Source organism: Oncorhynchus keta, chromosome 5 (assembly GCF_023373465.1).
Source record: "Oncorhynchus keta strain PuntledgeMale-10-30-2019 chromosome 5, Oket_V2, whole genome shotgun sequence".
NCBI lineage: Eukaryota > Metazoa > Chordata > Actinopteri > Salmoniformes > Salmonidae > Oncorhynchus > Oncorhynchus keta.
This window is the reverse complement of record NC_068425.1, coordinates 32,312,884-32,330,845: the sequence shown is the minus strand read 5'-3', so window position 1 is coordinate 32,330,845 and position 17,962 is coordinate 32,312,884. Positions and strand designations below refer to the sequence as shown.

The window sequence follows — 17,962 nt, the reverse complement described above, 5'->3', positions numbered from 1 at the left end:
TCTAAGTCAGAACCGTCTAGAGTAGTGATGCTAGTCAGGCGGGCGGGTGCGGGCAGTGATCGGTTGAAGAGCATGTGCTTAGTTTTACTAGCATTTAGAAGCAGTTATTTGTCCTCTGGTCTGTTTCTCTCTTTTGGATATGTTCCAGTGACCCCAGTTGCCTTGGCAACATTGGAGCCTTTTGTTCGATTAATCATTGTCCTGAGAATAGGAAATCATAACATCGACAAGCACTGGCTATTTTTTCCTCAATCGTTGCATAATTCATATTGAATGTGTTTTTATATGTAGATAAAACCAAGAATAAGGGAAAGGTGGATACCTAGTCAGTTGTCCAACTTAAATGTGTCTTCCGCATTTACCACAACCCCTCTGAATCAGAGAGGTGCGGTGGAATAGTGGGTTAACTGTCTTGCTCAGGGGCAGAATGACAGATTTTTACCTTGTCAGCTCGGGGATTCGATCCAGCAACCTTCCGGTTACTGGCCCAACGCTCTAACCACTAGAATAACACTGCTGTGTGTGTGTGCATTTGTTTACACATTTACAAGTATCTGTCCATTCATCTGTACAGCCATCTGTTGATGCATGCACGTGTACCATAGCCCTCTGTCTGGTATAAACCTCTTCTATTCCATTGCTCAACGTTCACCAGGAGCCTTAGGGGTGATGATACAGACTCTATGACGGGAACAGGTCTGGAGAGTGGCAGTCGTGAAACCCTGGAAATGGAGGTCCTTACAACAGAAGGCAGAGGTACTTTTATATGTGGTTGTATCCCAAGTGGCGCCCTATTCCCTATGGGCCCTGGTCAAAAGTAGTGCACTATGTGGGCAATCGGTTGCCTTTTAGGACGTAGCCAGTTTGTTACAAGTGAATGTTTTCCAGTGAACTGATATGCTCATTGAGGTGAGGACTGATATCTTCTAACTCCCTCTGATAACCACTACATCCATAAAAGTGTTAGCCTGGTCCCATACTGTGCTGTAGCCAACTTGTCTTTATCATTGCCATGCCTACATGTATGACAAAGAACATAATAAATACACAGAGGAGTTGGATAAAGCACAAGCAGACTACCACCAGGGTCATGATCATTAGGCACCAAATGTAACAAAACTGAATGAAACAAGGAGAGGCTACTTGGACTTGTTCAATAAGAAATGTTTGCAGTTGAAACATTTTTTAAAATAATTTTCCATTGCATGCCCTAATGAACACGACCAAGGCCACTACAGTGTGTCTTACTGAATATATTTTGTCATCTGATTAATCATATTCAATCGTATGTTCCCCACAGATGGGCTGGCCAGCCAGATGAGTGATGTCAGAGAGCGGGCAGATGAGACGAGTGAGGAATCCATACAGACCAACCTTCTGGTCAGGAAGTGCTGGTCTACCGCCACCCTGAGGGTCCTGTCCTCCATGCCCAGTCGCAGCATCGGTGAGACCATCCTTTCAGTCACAAGCCGGTTTGTTAAGGGGAAACCTCAGGGTTGTGTTTAATAGACACAGAAGGGAAGAAAACGGCTTGAAACCGTGAGGTACTTCCTGAATTTGTTCAAATAAATGCTTGTTTTCGTTTGACGTTGCAAACGGTTTTGCCACGTTGTGCTCTAATGAACAAGACCCAGGTCAAAGGCTTTTGTGTGACTCATAAAGAGACTATGGGTGATATTTTGAGAGCATACAAAAATGTTGCAGTTCCTCTTGTATCTGCAGTGTTACCCATGTGGCTCAGTTGGTAGAGCACAGCACACAGGGTTGTGTGTTTGATTCCTACCGGGAATCAGTATGAAAACTTATTCACTCACAACTGTAAGTCGCTCTGGATAAGTGTAAACGCACCACACACATTTTAAATATGTACAATGGTTCGGAAATCTACATCTATGTGGATGGTCAAAATGGGGGGTCTAAGAACATGAATAAGTCATTAGATGAGTTTCCTGTCTCTTGTCTTACTGTGTCAGAAGTTTCAGAAAACTACTGGAGGAGAATATGGCCTACGCAAAAGCCACTGACCTCACAAGTGGTTGACATTTGAATAAACTGCTGGGGTGTATTCATTAGTGCACACCGTAGCGAACCATGTATGCTGTGCAACAGAATACTTAATGGACAAGTTCAGGTTAGACAAATGTTTCGGCCATTTGTTTCCGTTTGGTTCCTAGTGAATACACCCAGGTAGTAAATGTCATCTTCCTCCTTTTAAACCTCAGGAAATGGTCTCTCCTCACTCAGGGCAGCAGAGTCGTCTTGAAATCATCTCCCAGTGCAACATCCGTTCTACTCAGCTGCGCAGGTACCACCGCCAGACCCAAGACGTTTCCCTCTCCTCCAGACCTAGTATCCGTGGCTATGGGATCGAGGCAGACTCTGAGGATGTCTGTGAGGAAGGTGAATCCCCAAACCCACTTCACCATCCACCCCTGAAGGCAATAGTCTTTCACCAGCTTTGAGGGGCCTTCTACCACCCTCACTACAGACACAGGACAATGTGTATGGCATTTGAAACCAGACAGTTTTAGATCTTTTAGATCAACCTTTGAACAGAGTGAACATTCCCTGACTGTCCCTCCGCTGAGAGTCAGTGTCTGTTTTGTGTGCTCTGCTGAGATGTGTTGTACCAACAAGAATGACTCCGCTGTTAAAAGTTAAAGATATCAAGGTTTGTTTAGAAAATGTTATACTGAACAAAAATATAAATCAACATGCAGCAATTTCAAAGATTTTACTGAGTAACAGTTCATATAAAGAAATCAGTCAATTGAAATGCATTTAATTCGGCCCTAATCTATGGATTTCATGACTGGGAACCACGGTAGGTTTGTGGCACCTTAATTGGGGAGGACGGGCTTGTGGTATTGGCGGAGCGGAATAAATGGAATGGTATCAAACAATTTTTTTGTTAGTTACAGATTTGTTGGTCATCTATACCTTAAAAGAAAGGTAGGGGCGTGGCTCAGAAAACCAGTCAGTATCTGGTGTGACCACCATTTGCATCATGCAGCGTGACACATCTCCTTCACATAGAGTTGATCAGGCTGTTGATTGTGGCCTGTGGAATGTTGTCCCACTCTTCAATGTCTGCGAAGTTGCTGGATATTGGCGGGAGCTGGAACACACTGTCGTACATGTCAATCCAGAGCATCCCAAACATGCTCAATGGGTGAAATGTCTGAGTATGCAGGCCATGGAACAATTGGGACATGTACAGCTTCCAGGAATTGTGTACAGATCCATGCGATATGGGGCTGTGCATTATCATGCTGAAACGTGAGGTGATGGATGAATGGCACGACAATGGGCCTCAGAATCCCGTCACGATATCTCTGTGCATTCAAATTGCCATCGATAAAATGCAATTGTGTTTGTTGTCCATAGCTTATGTCTGCCCATACCATAGCCCCACCGCGACCATGGGGCACTCCATTCACAACGTTGAAATCAACAAAACGCTTTCCCTCACATCTGCCATCTGCCTGGTACTGTTGAAACCGGGATACATCCGTAAAGAGCACACTTTTCCAGCATGCGAGTGGCCATCGAAGGTGAGCATTAGTCCACTGAAGTATGTTACGATGCCAAACTGCAGTCTGGTCAAGACCCTGGTGAGGACAACGAGCACACAGATGAGCTTCCCTGAGACGTTTTCTGACAGTTTGTGCAGAAATTTTTCAGTTGTGCAAACCCACAGTTTCATCAGCTGTCGGTGTGGCTGGTCTCAGATGAGACCAGTTTCATTCCGCAGATGAAGAAGCCGGATGTGGAGGTCCTGTGGTTTTGTGGCTTTTGTGGTTACATGTGATCTGTGGTTGAGGCCGGTTGGACCTACTGACAAATTCTCTAAAACAATGTTGGAGGCGGCTTATGGTAGAGAAATGAACATTAAATTATCTGGCAACCGCTCTGTTGGACACTTCTGCAGTCAGCATGCCAGTTGCATGCTCTCTTAATAGCCAGGCAAATACAAGCCGGTCTCTTATATTTGTGGTTGTGTTCAGTGATTGAAGCAAATAAAAGCCTGGGCTATTAAATTGAAGTTTTATGGTATCCTTTTAACTTTGTGCGGATTGCAGAGACCAAGAGACAGGAGCTGGTCAACAATCTTCAGAGTCTGTGGGCCGGTGACCGTGTGCGTATGCTGCGTGCCACGCCCCTTAGTCTGGCTGAGAAGACGAAACTGAGGTGTGTGCCATATTCTCTTCATTGTTTGTAATTGATTATCTTAATTGTTCCAGGACACCATTTGCTTTACATGATGCCAATGTAAAGTTTGACAAACAAATTACACGAAAGCTACTTAAACCCTTCTCTCTCATCATTGCTGAATCTTCAAAGACCCCTTTTACAGTCAACATCTCTCCTTAGGAAACTTGTATTCAGTGACAAAGTTGGACAGTCCCTCTTGAGCAGCCAGGTTCCCTGCTGTAGCCTCCTTAAGCGAGTGAGTATAACCAAGCTATCACTAGCATAAAACATGCTGTTGGCAATTTCACGACTATCATTCAGATGTCAAATCTGAGGAAAGTGCTCCAATGGCTCTTATGTTGCATTAACCATCTGCTGTCTGTCCAATTGGGAGCCTTTTGTTGCATAAAGTTGCATAAACACACATGTCCCTGGTCCGTTAATCTCTGCACAGAGATGTTAGGCATGAAAGTTACTCTGCGTCCTGTGTCCACAGGCTTTGTATCACATCTGGTTCGGATGTCTCTTCATCCTCAGTTCCCTGCAGTTGTGGCAGGTGGCTTTGAAGAGGCTGGGTGGCCGCTTTGGCACTGGTGTGCTCTCCTACTTTCTCTTCATCAGGACTCTTCTGCTCTTCAACGTCTTTCTCTTCCTCATCAACGGCCTGTTCCTGGTCCTCCCCCAGGCCATCCACCCGCCCCTTCACACCCCCAGCTCCCACAGAGTCACAGGCCTGGAGCTGTTCACCGGCACGGTAAGATGAGGTTTATGATTGATTGGTTGATTATGTTCATTCACAAGGTTTTGACCTTAATGTGATTCACTCTAAAGTTTAAACTCCACTGATCGTCCAGCGAAATGTCACCGATTGGTTAAGTTACAATTTCTGGCATGTACCAAAATCTCTGCTGTGTGCGGTGAAAGCACGACGTGGTTGTTGAGCCTCTACAGAGTACACCTAGTGGAGTGTAAATCCAGCCTACGCCAACAAAACAACTGCTGCTGACATACCTAGCCAAGTCACAATGCAATGCCCACCCATACAAATGTAAAGCACCAGCAAGAGCACTTCTATATCAAAACACTACATCAGTGTTGTCAGTCTGTTTCTGAAACCACATCACCTCTCTTCCTTCTCAGGGTTATCTCTCTAACTCTCTAATGTTTTATGGCTACTACACCAACTCCACCATCAACACCAGTTGTAGACCTGATGACGCCACCGCCGGGACTGGCTGTGGCACCACCAGTGACCCTCACATGATGGCCTACAACATTCCCTTAGCCTACTGCTTCACCATCGGCATAACATTCTTTATCACCGGCATCGTCCTCGTTTACAGGTTGAACAACCCTCTCAAACCTTTTGAAGTGCTGATATAGGATCAGATTATCATTTTTAAGCTGCGTTCACACAGGCAGTCCAATTCTGATATTTTGCCCAATTATTGTCGAAAGATCTGATTGGTCAAAAGACCAATTACCAGCAAAATATCAGAATTGGGCTACCTGTGTAAACGCAGCCATTGATCATAATGTGAATATGACCCTGATCTATTCATTTGGAATCTCTTTGTTAGCCTGGTCCAAGATCTGTTTGTGCTCTACAGCCAACTGCTATGGTCCGTGTTGGTGTGAAAATGCCCATAAGAGATTGACAGGACAGATCTGTGACGTTTTTCTCCTTGTTGGTCTTTCATGGGAATAATAAAATGTTTTCATTGTACTTGTCTTAGCATGTCCAAGTCCTTTGGGAGGAGTTTCTGTGTGTTCAAGTCTCAGGGAAACATGGCCATAAAGGTCTTCTGCTCCTGGGATTTCAAAGTCAGCAAGAAGATGTCTGTCAGGCTGCAGTCGGAGAACATCACCACCCAGCTCAAGGTACGGGACAGGATCATGTTCATTAGGGCTCACAGTGAAAAAATAAAAATACAATTCCAGCCCAAAAACTCAAATAAGCATTTCTTATTGGACAAATCCAGGTAGTCCCTCCCTGTTTCTGTCTGTTTATTCCATATTGTGCCTAATGAACACGACCCAGGGGTTTCCAACTCTAGTGCTGGAGAGCTAACGTCAACAGGTGTGACGTTTTTGCACAAGTCCATCACTAATACACCTTATTCAGCCAAATGTGGTCCATGATTCACTGACCCTTTGTTTTAGGTGTGATGAGTCATGATCATTTGTTTTAGGTGTGATGAGTCATGATCATTTGTTTTAGGTGTGATGAGTCATGATCATTTGTTTTAGGTGTGATGAGCCATGATCATTTGTTTTAGGTGTGATGAGCCATGATCATTTGTTTTAGGTGTGATGAGCCATGATCATTTGTTTTAGGTGTGATGAGCCATGATCATTTGTTTTAGGTGTGATGAGCCATGATCATTTGTTTTAGGTGTGATGAGCCATGATCATTTGTTTTAGGTGTGATGAGCCATGATCATTTGTTTTAGGTGTGATGAGCCATGATCATTTGTTTTAGGTGTGATGAGCCATGATCATTTGTTTTAGGTGTGATGAGCCATGATCATTTGTTTTAGGTGTGATGAGCCATGATCATTTTTGAGCCATGATCATTTGTTTTAGGTGTGATGAGCATGATCATTTGTTTTAGGTGTGATCCATGATTTGTTTTAGGTGTGATGAGCCATGATCATTTGTTTTAGGTGTGATGAGCCATGATCATTTGTTTTTTGATGAGCCATGATCATTTGTTTTAGGTGTGATGAGCCATGATCATTTGTTTTAGGTGTGATGAGCCATGATCATTTGTTTTAGGTGTGATGAGCCATGATCATTTGTTTTAGGTGTGATGAGCCATGATCATTTGTTTTAGGTGTGATGAGCCATGATCATTTGTTTTAGGTGTGATGAGCCATGATCATTTGTTTTAGGTGTGATGAGCCATGATCATTTGTTTTAGGTGTGATGAGCCATGATCATTTGTTTTAGGTGTGATGAGCCATGATCATTTGTTTTAGGTGTGATGAGCCATGATCATTTGTTTTAGGTGTGATGAGCCATGATCATTTGTTTTAGGTGTGATGAGCCATGATCAGGTGTGATGAGCCATGATCATTTGTTTTAGGTGTGATGAGCCATGATCATTTGTTTTAGGTGTGATGAGCCATGGTCATTTGTTTTAGGTGTGATCATTTGTTTTAGGTGTGATGAGCCATGATCATTTGTTTTAGGTGTGATGAGCCATGATCATTTGTTTTAGGTGTGATGAGCCATGATCATTTGTTTTTGTGATGAGCCATGATCATTTGTTTTAGGTGTGATGAGCCATGATCATTTGTTTTAGGTGTGATGAGCCATGATCATTTGTTTTAGGTGTGATGAGCCATGATCATTTGTTTTAGGTGTGATGAGCCATGATCATTTGTTTTAGGTGTGATGAGCCATGATCATTTGTTTTAGGTGTGATGAGCCATGATCATTTGTTTTAGGTGTGATGAGCCATGATCATTTGTTTTAGGTGTGATGAGCCATGATCATTTGTTTTAGGTGTGATGAGCCATGATCATTTGTTTTAGGTGTGATGAGCCATGATCATTTGTTTTAGGTGTGATGAGCCATGATCATTTGTTTTAGGTGTTGAGCCATGATCATTTGAGGTGTGATGAGCCATGATCATTTGTTTTAGGTGTGATGAGCCATGATCATTTGTTTTAGGTGTGATGAGCCATGATCATTTGTTTTAGGTGTGATGAGCCATGATCATTTGTTTTAGGTGTGATGAGCCATGATCATTTGTTTTAGGTGTGATGACATGATCATTTGTTTTAGGTGTGATGAGCCATGATCATTTGTTTTAGGTGTGATGAGCCATGATCATTTGTTTTAGGTGTGATGAGCCATGATCATTTGTTTTTGTGATATGGTCATTTGTTTTAGGTGTGATGAGCCATGATCATTTGTTTTAGGTGTGATGAGCCATGATCATTTGTTTTAGGTGTGATGAGCCATGATCATTTGTTTTAGGTGTGATGAGCCATGATCATTTGTTTTAGGTGTGATGAGCCATGATCATTTGTTTTAGGTGTGATGAGCCATGATCATTTGTTTTAGGTGTGATGAGCCATGATTATTTGCTGATCATTTGAATAAGGCATGTTTGAATCAGGCATGTTAGTGATGGGCAGGAGCAAAATCCTGCGTTGACTATAACAAACAAAATAGAACAGATAGGATAGAGGCCTGATCAAGCTCATATTCTATGCTAAGTCAGAGGCTGAAGCCCACTCCCAGTCAGTCAGTCAGTCAGTCAGTCAGTCAGAGGCTGAAGCCCACTCCCAGTCAGTCAGTCAGTCAGTCAGTCAGAGGCTGAAGCCCACTCCCAGTCAGTCCAGTCAGTCAGAGGCTGAAGCCCACTCCCAGTCAGTCAGTCAGTCAGTCAGTCAGAGGCTGAAGCCCACTCCCAGTCTGTCAATTTGCCTCTGATAGATCTGCATATCTACAGTATCTAAAGGACAACTGTTCTAGCTGGTATTGAAATACACACAGGATGTGGGTCTAGGTGTTTGTGGTGTAGCATGCCTATAGAAAGCTACATTCTTGCCCAGTGTCAACAGAAAATGAACAAGAATATGCAACCATTTTAAGATGTACAAATAAGACTAAGTTAGCTACAAGGAACTACATTATGATGCAGATTAAAATACTGACTGGGGAAGTTATTTTTCAGTGTTGTAGTTTCACTGACTCTACATTCACAAACACTGTTTGGCTACTGATGAAAATGAGCTGTATTGTTGGATATTGTGTACTGTCCTTGTTGAATAAATAAATAAACTGTCTCTTCGTTCTTTCCAGGAGCTGTTGTCGGAGGTGAAAGGCGGAGAGGAGGAGAAGGGCAGGCTGTCTGGGATGGCGGTGCACCTGCTAGCATGGAGCATTTCTCTGGGGGGTACCTTCTTCTGTGCACTCGGCATCCACTGCTTTGCCAAGTACATGCACCTGGTTAGTGTGTGTGTGTGTGTGTGTGTGTGGGGGGCTCGTATCACACCATAGAACACTATGCAAATCCAACCCCAGCTAAACTGTTGCACGTTTTTCATACTGCTGAGCCAAGCATGAGCTGTACTGCACTGGCCTGGTTAGGCATCCTCTATAGCTGCTGGAACTGTGCTGGAGAGGACAATGTGGAAAGAAAATGGGCTATACGGACCAGCACAGTACGGTTCAGGTTTGCACAATAGGGGTATTACTGCCAGAGTTTCTTGTGGCTGCTCTCTCAAAGGTAGATAGATGAGCCTTTACCAGGAAGGAGAGAGATCTTACTCTGTCACTAACCCACTGCTGCTGGCACACCAGCCCATTGGCTACCTTCCCATTTTCATTCTAGCATACCACATAGAATACACTGCCCAACACTGTACATAACTTCCTTTTTAAGTAGAAAATGAGTGGGTGGATATTGGCAATACATAACTTCCTTCTAAGTAAGTAAGTTAGTGGGTGGATATTGGAAGAGGACTATCGCCACTTTACTTTCAAGTATTGCCACAGTTTTTGGGGAAAAGGTTTTTTCAGAGTTTCTCTGAGAATCAGACAGGAACGTTTTTTGTTTGTTGCAGAATTATACTTTGGTGAGTCAACAGAGGAAATCACATTGTGAAATCAGAAAGCAGCTTAAGACATGTTGTTGCCTGCAGAACAAGATGGGGAGATGTCTCGGGGCCTACTCGAAGGGAATGCAACATTCTCAATGTTGGAGTAGGTCAGAAGCCTGGTCCCAGATCTGTGGTGTATAGCCCACTCCTATGGACTTTGTCATGCCAAATAACACAAACAGATCTGGGAGGACCAGACGATAGTCAGGCATGTAGAGCCTTGCTTGTTCTTACCTTAATGTCTGTCTGCACTGCAGTGTTTCTATAGCCAGGTCACAGATCTGTTTGTTCTGTATAGCCAACTCCTATGGTTGTACGTTTGACAATGACCATAGGAGTTGAGAAGACTGATCTGCGTCCACTGCCCACACAACTAATGTTCATAGCAACAAAGAACTGAACATTGTGCCCAACGGATAACGCCTCCAGCACCCCTGGTCTCTACTGTAGGCCTATGCAACACTCCTGGTCTCTACTGTAGGCCTATGCAATACCCCTGGTCTCTACTGTAGGCCTATGCAATACCCCTGGTCTCTACTGTAGGCCTATGCAACACTCCTGGTCTCTACTGTAGGCCTATGCAACACTCCTGTTCTCTACTGTAGGCCTATGCAATACCCCTGGTCTCTACTGTAGGCCTATGCAACACCCCTGGTCTCTACTGTAGGCCTATGCAATACCCCTGGTCTCTACTGTAGGCCTATGCAATACCCTGGTCTCTACTGTAGGCCTATGCAATACCCCTGGTCTCTACTGTAGGCCTATGCAATACCCCTGGTCTCTACTGTAGGCCTATGCAATACCCCTGGTCTCTACTGTAGGCCTATGCAATACCCCTGGTCTCTACTGTAGGCCTATGCAATACCCCTGGTCTCTACTGTAGGCCTATGCAATACCCCTGGTCTCTACTGTAGGCCTATGCAACACCCTGGTCTCTACTGTAGGCCTATGCAACACCCCTGGTCTCTACTGTAGGCCTATGCAATACCCCTGGTCTCTACTGTAGGCCTATGCAACACCCCTGGTCTCTACTGTAGGCCTATGCAACACTCCTGGTCTCTACTGTAGGCCTATGCAACACCCCTGGTCTCTACTGTAGGCCTATGCAACACTCCTGGTCTCTACTGTAGGCCTATGCAACACTCCTGGTCTCTACTGTAGGCCTATGCAACACCCCTGGTCTCTACTGTAGGCCTATGCAATACCCCTGGTCTCTACTGTAGGCCTATGCAAGCACCCCTGGTCTCTACTGTAGGCACCCCTGGTCTCTACTGTAGGCCTATGCAACACCCCTGGTCTCTACTGTAGGCCTATGCAACACCCCTGGTCTCTACTGTAGGCCTATGCAACACCCCTGGTCTCTACTGTAGGCCTATGCAACACCCCTGGTCTCTACTGTAGGCCTATGCAACTACCCCTGGTCTCTACTGTAGGCCTATGCAACACCCCTGGTCTCTACTGTAGGCCTATGCAATACCCCTGGTCTCTACTGTAGGCCTATGCAACACCCCTGGTCTCTACTGTAGGCCTATGCAACACCCCTGGTCTCTACTGTAGGCCTATGCAACACCCCTGGTCTCTACTGTAGGCCTATGCAACACCCCTGGTCTCTCCTGTAGGCCTATGCAACACCCCTGGTCTCTACTGTAGGCCTATGCAACACCCCTGGTCTCTACTGTAGGCCTATGCAACACCCCTGGTCTCTACTGTAGGCCTATGCAACACCCCTGGTCTCTACTGTAGGCCTATGCAACACCCCTGGTCTCTACTGTAGGCCTATGCAACACCCCTGGTCTCTACTGTAGGCCTATGCAACACCCCTGGTCTCTACTGTAGGCCTATGCAACACTCCTGGTCTCTACTGTAGGCCTATGCAACACCCCTGGTCTCTACTGTAGGCCTATGCAACACCTCTGGTCTCTACTGTAGGCCTATGCAACACTCCTGCTATTTTCTTACACTCTCTCTTCTTCAAACACAGTCCTTTGTTTACTGTTTTTCCTTCAATGTGACCAGAGGAGACTTGAGGATGCAGAGGGGGAGGTCAGTGTGGTGCATGAGGCTCGTCTGCTGGCTCTGCCTGGGGTTGTGTCCTGTGGGAACCTCCTCCTCCCTGGTCTCTTCAACCTCGTGTCTTGGATGGAGAACTTCAACTCGCCCATTGTACGTCTCTATGTTTCCATTTTCAGGTAAATACGACTAGAACTGCGTTCAGAGATGTTCAGTGTTTGGCACATATTAGTACATTAGCATTGTGGTGAGTTCCAATATTTTCCCAGAAATCCTGGTTGAAGGATTCTGGATTTCCTGCTTATTCCCTCCTGATTCTGGGAATCTTCCAACTGGGATTTCTGGAAAAACAGCTAATTTTGGTGAAAATGACAACCCTGGTTGTCAGACAAATTAAGTTGGTGAATTATCTTACCAAAGCTAATGTCACAATCTAATATGAATGGAAATATGTAAATTACATGTTGCTTAGCCTATATTTCATTTTGGATTGTGACATTAACGGGATCCCGAGTGGCAGAGCGGTCTAAGGCACGGCATCTCAGTGCTTGAGGCGTCACTACAGACACCCTGGTTTGATTCCAGGCTGTATCACAACCGGGTATGATTGGGAGTCCCATAGCGGCGCACAATTGGCCCAGCGTCGTCCGGTGTAGGCCGTCATTGAAAATAAGAATTTGTTCTTCACTGACTTACCTAGTTAAAGAAAGGTTACATTTTAAAACAATTTTGGGGTTTAAGCATACTGATAGCTCTATATAACCGGTAGTGTGGAATGTGGACAAATCTTGACTACAGAAAAACTTCTGACGAGTGTAATTTCCCTTTTTAATTCAAAGCATGCAACAAATGTTCAAATGTATGCATCTTTCCCCATTAGAGAGAAAATGTTGCTGTTTGTAAAGCTAATTTCCTGCAATTCTACATGTCTAATGTGTGTTCATATGATACCTGAGTGATCAATGGGGGGTCCTGGGCACGTAATCCAGCCACGATAACTGCAAGATTTAGATAGGTAAATTAGGCTAACCAGTTATCTAGCTGACATGTAGCTGGTTAGCCTAACCAGTTATCTAGCTGACATGTAGCTGGTTAGCCTAACTTACCTACAGTGCATTGGGAAAGTATTCAGACCCCTTAACCTTTTACACATTTGTTACGTTAAAGCCTTATTCTACAATTGATTCAATTGTTTTCCCCTCCTCAATCTACACACAATACCCCATAATGACAAAACAAAAACAGGTTTCTAGAATTAGTTTGAAATGTATAAAAAAATGTAAACTGAAATATCAGATTTACATAAGAATTCAGACCCTTTACTCAGTACTTTGTTGAAGTAGCTTTGGCAGTAATTACAGCTCTGATTCTTCTTAGCTAGGACGCTACAAGCTTGGCACACCTGTATTTGGGGAGTTTCTCCCTTTCTTCTCTGCAGATCCTCTCAAGCTCTCAGGTTGGATGGGGAGTTTCTCCCTTTCTTCTCCGCAGTGCCTTTTTACAGAGGAATGGCTTCCGTCTGGCCTCTCTACCATAAAGGCCGGATTGGTGGAGTGCTGGAGCGATGGTTGTCCTTCTGGAAGGTTTTCCCATCTCCACAGAAGAACTCCAAACTTCTTCCTTTTAAGAATGATGGATGCCACTGTGTTCTTGCGGACCTTCAATGCTGCAGACATTTGTTGGTACCCTTCCCCAGATCTGTTCCTTGACACAATCCTGTCTCGGAGCTCTACAGACAATTCTTATAACCTCATGGCTTGGTTTTTGCTCTGACATGCACTGCCAACTGTGGGACCTTATATAGACTCTTTTACACATGTGGACTCCAATCAAGTTTTAGAAACATCTCAAGGATGATCAATGGAAACAGGAAGCACCTGAGCTCAATTTCGAATTCAAATTATTTACGTAAAAACTTGTTTTCACTTTTTCATTATGGGGTATTGTGTAAATTATAGGAATACCTAGGATAGGGTAAAATTATAAAAGATTTAGATGCACTATTGTAAGTGGCTGTTCCACTGGATGTCATAAGGTGTATGCACCAATTTTTAAATGTAAGTCGCTCTGGTTAAGAGCGTCTGCTAAATGACTTAAATGTAAATGTAAATGGAGTATTGTGTAAATTATGGGGTATTGTGTAAATTATGGGGTATTGTGTAAATTATGGGGTATTGTGTAAATTATGGAGTATTGTGTAAATTGACGAGATGTATTTATTTAATACATTTTTAGAATAAAGCCGTAACAAAATGTGTAAAAAGTCAAGGGGTCTGAATACTTTCTGAATGCACTGTGTCTAGCTTACATGGGCTAGTAGTTTAACAACTGAACATTTGTCAGTTGTAAATAGCTGTAGGTCAGTCAGTGAATGACATAAGAAGAAAACTGCCCATGCACTTACACATTTCCAAATTGCACCTTGTGCATTCTATTATAAATCAACAGCAGCAAGTTGAAAGCCTGACTAAGTTCCCCCCAAAAAAGTCAGTACCCGCTGTGTGTATTGACCCCGTTCTGGGTCCGGACCACTGTCCTCCATTTCAGTATGGCTGGGCTAAACTGACCTTAAATCAGCACTCTTACTCTGAGACACTTGATACTGTACATCCTGTTTTTATACAGGAACCTACTGCTGAAGGTGAGCATTCTTGGCGTACTGTGCTACCATTGGCTGGGGAAAATTGCAGCTGAACCAGAGCAACATGGTCTGCAGGTAAGACACCTGATAGTTGTCACCATGCTGTCTGTCATAAAACAAGATGTCACCTTCAAATTAAGGTCCCCTTTCATTGAAACATTAATATCTAAGAATTTATGGCACAAAGTAGTAGTAGTAGTAGTAGGGGACAGTTCTATATTTACTAGGGAGGCTGGTCCAACTCAAGGTGTCATACAAAAAATGTACCTCCCTCCTCAGCTTAACTATTTACACATGACCCCCCTTTTCACTGTAAAATAAATTGCACACCCTCCCCCCTTATAGAATTAACTCAAAATAATGTTTACGACCACAAATAACAACTGTAGCAACACTGTGTTTATAAACATGGATATAAACTTCAGCATGCTTTTGTGGCACGACTGATGCCGTGCAGGTTGAGGGTTGGCCGACCACCACAGAGGAGCTCACTCTCCCTGCCTGTTTCATTACTCTACAATCAGAGCCGGATGCAGACAATGATCAGCTAGGGGGAAATCAGATTTAACATTTTAATGCCATATGTATAACTATGTCAAATATGTGACACATTATCCACCAACAGGTTTCTGTCCCAATGCACCACACAACCAATAAACAAAGCATACCAATTCCAAGCACCTCAATATCATGATTTGCGTTTTCAGCACCACAACAAATAGACTGACAACTGGAAATACATCCCTCCCTACCTTGTAGGCCTACCCAGTATTGAAGGCTTGTGTTGACAATCTCCGACTGTCATAAAACTGTCATTTTGGTGTTTTGTAACAGATGTCTCTTTCCATTTGTCAAATGGCCGCTGCACTGTTTGGATTGATAGATTTTTTTATTTGTCACAAGTCCTCAACTGGCAGCTTCATTAAATAGTACCCGCAAAACACCAGTCTCAACGTCAACAGGCGAGGCGACTCTGGGATGCTGGCCTTCTAGGCAGAGTTCCTCTGTCCAGTGTCTGTGTTCTTTTGCCCATCTTAATCTTTTCTTTTTATTGGCCAGTCTGAGATGGCTTTTTCTTTGCAACACTGCCTAGAATGCCAGCATCCCAGAGTTGCCTCTTCACTGTTGACGTTGAGACTGGTGTTTTGCTGGTACTATTTAATGAAGCTGCCAGTTGAGGACTTGTGAGGTATCTGTTTCTCAAACTAGGCACTCTAATGTACTTGTCCTCTTGCTCGGTTGTGCACCGGGGCCTCCCACTCTTTCTATTCTGGTTAGTGCCAGTTTGCACTGTTCTGTGAAGGGAGTAGTACACAGCGTTGTACGAGATCTCCAGTTTCTTGGCAATATCTCAAATGGAATAGCCGTCATTTCTCAGAACAAGAATAGACTGACGAGTTTCAGAAGAAGGACATTTTGAGCCTGTAATCGAACCCACAAATGCTGATGTTCCAAATACTCAACTAGTCTAAAGAAGGCCGTTTTTACTGCTTCTTTAATCAGAACAACAGTTTTCAGCTGTGCTGACATAATTGCAAAAGGGTTTTCTAATGATCAATTAGCCTTTTAAAATGATAAACTTGGATTAGCTAACGCAACGTGCCATTGGAACACAGGAGTGATAGCTGCTGATAATGGGCCTCCGTACGCCTATTGTCACGGCCATCTTCCTGGAAGGAATAAGTGGACCAAAGCGCAGCGTGGTGAGCGTACATTACTTTATTTCTAATGTCGCCAACAAAACAAACAATACAAAACGATCGTGAAGCTTAAGAGGGCTATAGTGCCACTAACAAAGTCAACTACCCACACTAAAAGGAGGGAAAAGGGCTACCTAAGTATGATACTCAATCAGAGACTACGTTTGACAGCTGTCCCTGATTGAGAACCATACCCCCACATAGAAACACAAATCATAGAAATAAAAGACATAGAATGCCCACCCAAATCACAGCCTGACCAAACCAAAAAGAGACATAAAAAAGGCTCTCTAAGGTCAGGGCCTCCAAAGGTGCGGACACCGGCCGCAAAACCTGAACCTATAGGGGAGGGTCTGGGTGGGCATCTATCCGCAGTGGCTGCTCTGGTGCGGGACCTAGACCCCGCTCCACCTCTGGCTCACCCTGCTTTGGTGGCGCCTCTGGTGTGAGGACCCTCGCTGCTGGCCCCGGACTGGGGACCCTCGCTGCTGGCCCCGGACTGGGGACCCTCGCTGCTGGCCCCGGACTGGGCAACCTCGTTGCGGGCCCCGGACTGGGCAACCTCGTTGCGGGCCCCGGACTGGAGGCCATCACTGGAGGTCTCCGGACTGGAGACCGTCGCTGGAGGCTTCGTGCCATGGATCATCACTGGAGGCTTCGTGCCATGGATCATCACTGGAAGCTTCGTGCCATGGATCATCACTGGAGGCTTCTTCCTGGGCACAGGACTCACCAGGCTGGGGAGACACACAGGAGGCCTGGTGCATCGGATACACTGGGCCTTGAAGGCGCACTGGGGGTCTCGAGCGCAGAGCTGGCACAACCCATTCTGGCTGGATGCCCACTTAAACATTCAAATCACAGGGCTTTTGCTCCATTATTCAAGTTACTGTACAAATTCACTGCAGCCTAGAGTAGAATGTTGTACTCACTGGAAAACAATAATGCAATTATTCATTGTATTGTAGTGTTGTAGTGTAGGTGGGATCATTCCATTGTCCCTTAATAACAAGATCAATAGGTAACCTTTTAGACCTGTTTCATGGCTTCACTGTTCTTTCACGCGCAACGATGCACCAGGCCTCTCTGCTGCCTATCAGCTATTCCTTTTTGTTCTTCTGGATTCATATTGAAAATGTAGGCAGCTGTTAATGCTTTTATGTGTGGTATGATTGCCTATTGCAGATATGGACATACGATCCAACTACAACTTATCACTGAATGGTGGATAGAGCTCAGAAAAGCCTAGTGCATAAGGGAAGTACCAAAACTCCTTGACATAGGGGAGGCTCATCTGCTTGCATGAGGATATTTGGCAAGGATGGAAGAAATTATAATATTTTAAAACTTGCAAAAGACAAATGTAAACCAGTGGAAAAAAATACACTACCATGCCCTGTGCCCAATACAAAATATATATAAAAAACACACTACCCTCCCCTGTGCCCAATACAAAATATATATAAAAAACACACTACCCTCCCCTGTGCCCAATACAAAATATATATAAAAAACACACTACCCTCCCCTGTGCCCAATACAAAATATACATAAAAAACACACTACCCTCCCCTGTGCCCAATACAAAATATATATAAAAAACACACTACCCTCCCCTGTGCCCAATACAAAATATACATAAAAAACACACTACCCTCCCCTGTGCCCAATACAAAATATATATATAAAAACACACTACCCTCCCCTGTGCCCAATACAAAATATATATATAAAAACACACTACCCCGCCCTGTGCCCAATTTAAAAAAATATATATATATAAAAACACACTACCCCGC

The 17,962-nt window shown here is 44.2% G+C and overlaps 1 protein-coding gene across 6 annotated transcripts in view; it reads left to right on the top strand.

Annotated features, from left to right (window-relative positions):
• The window catches only part of LOC118371794 (transmembrane channel-like protein 6), a 28,288-nt gene that overhangs the window by 3,054 nt on the left and 7,272 nt on the right, over positions 1-17,962 (top strand). For 4 of the 6 annotated variants that reach the window (XM_052519598.1, XM_052519600.1, XM_052519601.1 and 1 more), the window contains 11 exons: positions 656-756; positions 1,301-1,444; positions 2,245-2,400; positions 4,083-4,191; positions 4,375-4,450; positions 4,691-4,948; positions 5,335-5,537; positions 5,931-6,075; positions 9,013-9,159; positions 11,829-12,001; positions 14,448-14,538. In XM_052519598.1, coding sequence (XP_052375558.1) covers positions 656-756; positions 1,301-1,444; positions 2,245-2,400; positions 4,083-4,191; positions 4,375-4,450; positions 4,691-4,948; positions 5,335-5,537; positions 5,931-6,075; positions 9,013-9,159; positions 11,829-12,001; positions 14,448-14,538 — 1,603 coding nt within the window. Of the gene's footprint in view, positions 1-655; positions 757-1,300; positions 1,445-2,222; positions 2,401-4,082; positions 4,192-4,374; positions 4,451-4,690; positions 4,949-5,334; positions 5,538-5,930; positions 6,076-9,012; positions 9,160-11,828; positions 12,002-14,447; positions 14,539-17,962 lie in introns of those variants that run through there. The other 2 variants (XM_052519602.1, XM_052519603.1) reach the window with 2 other exon arrangements.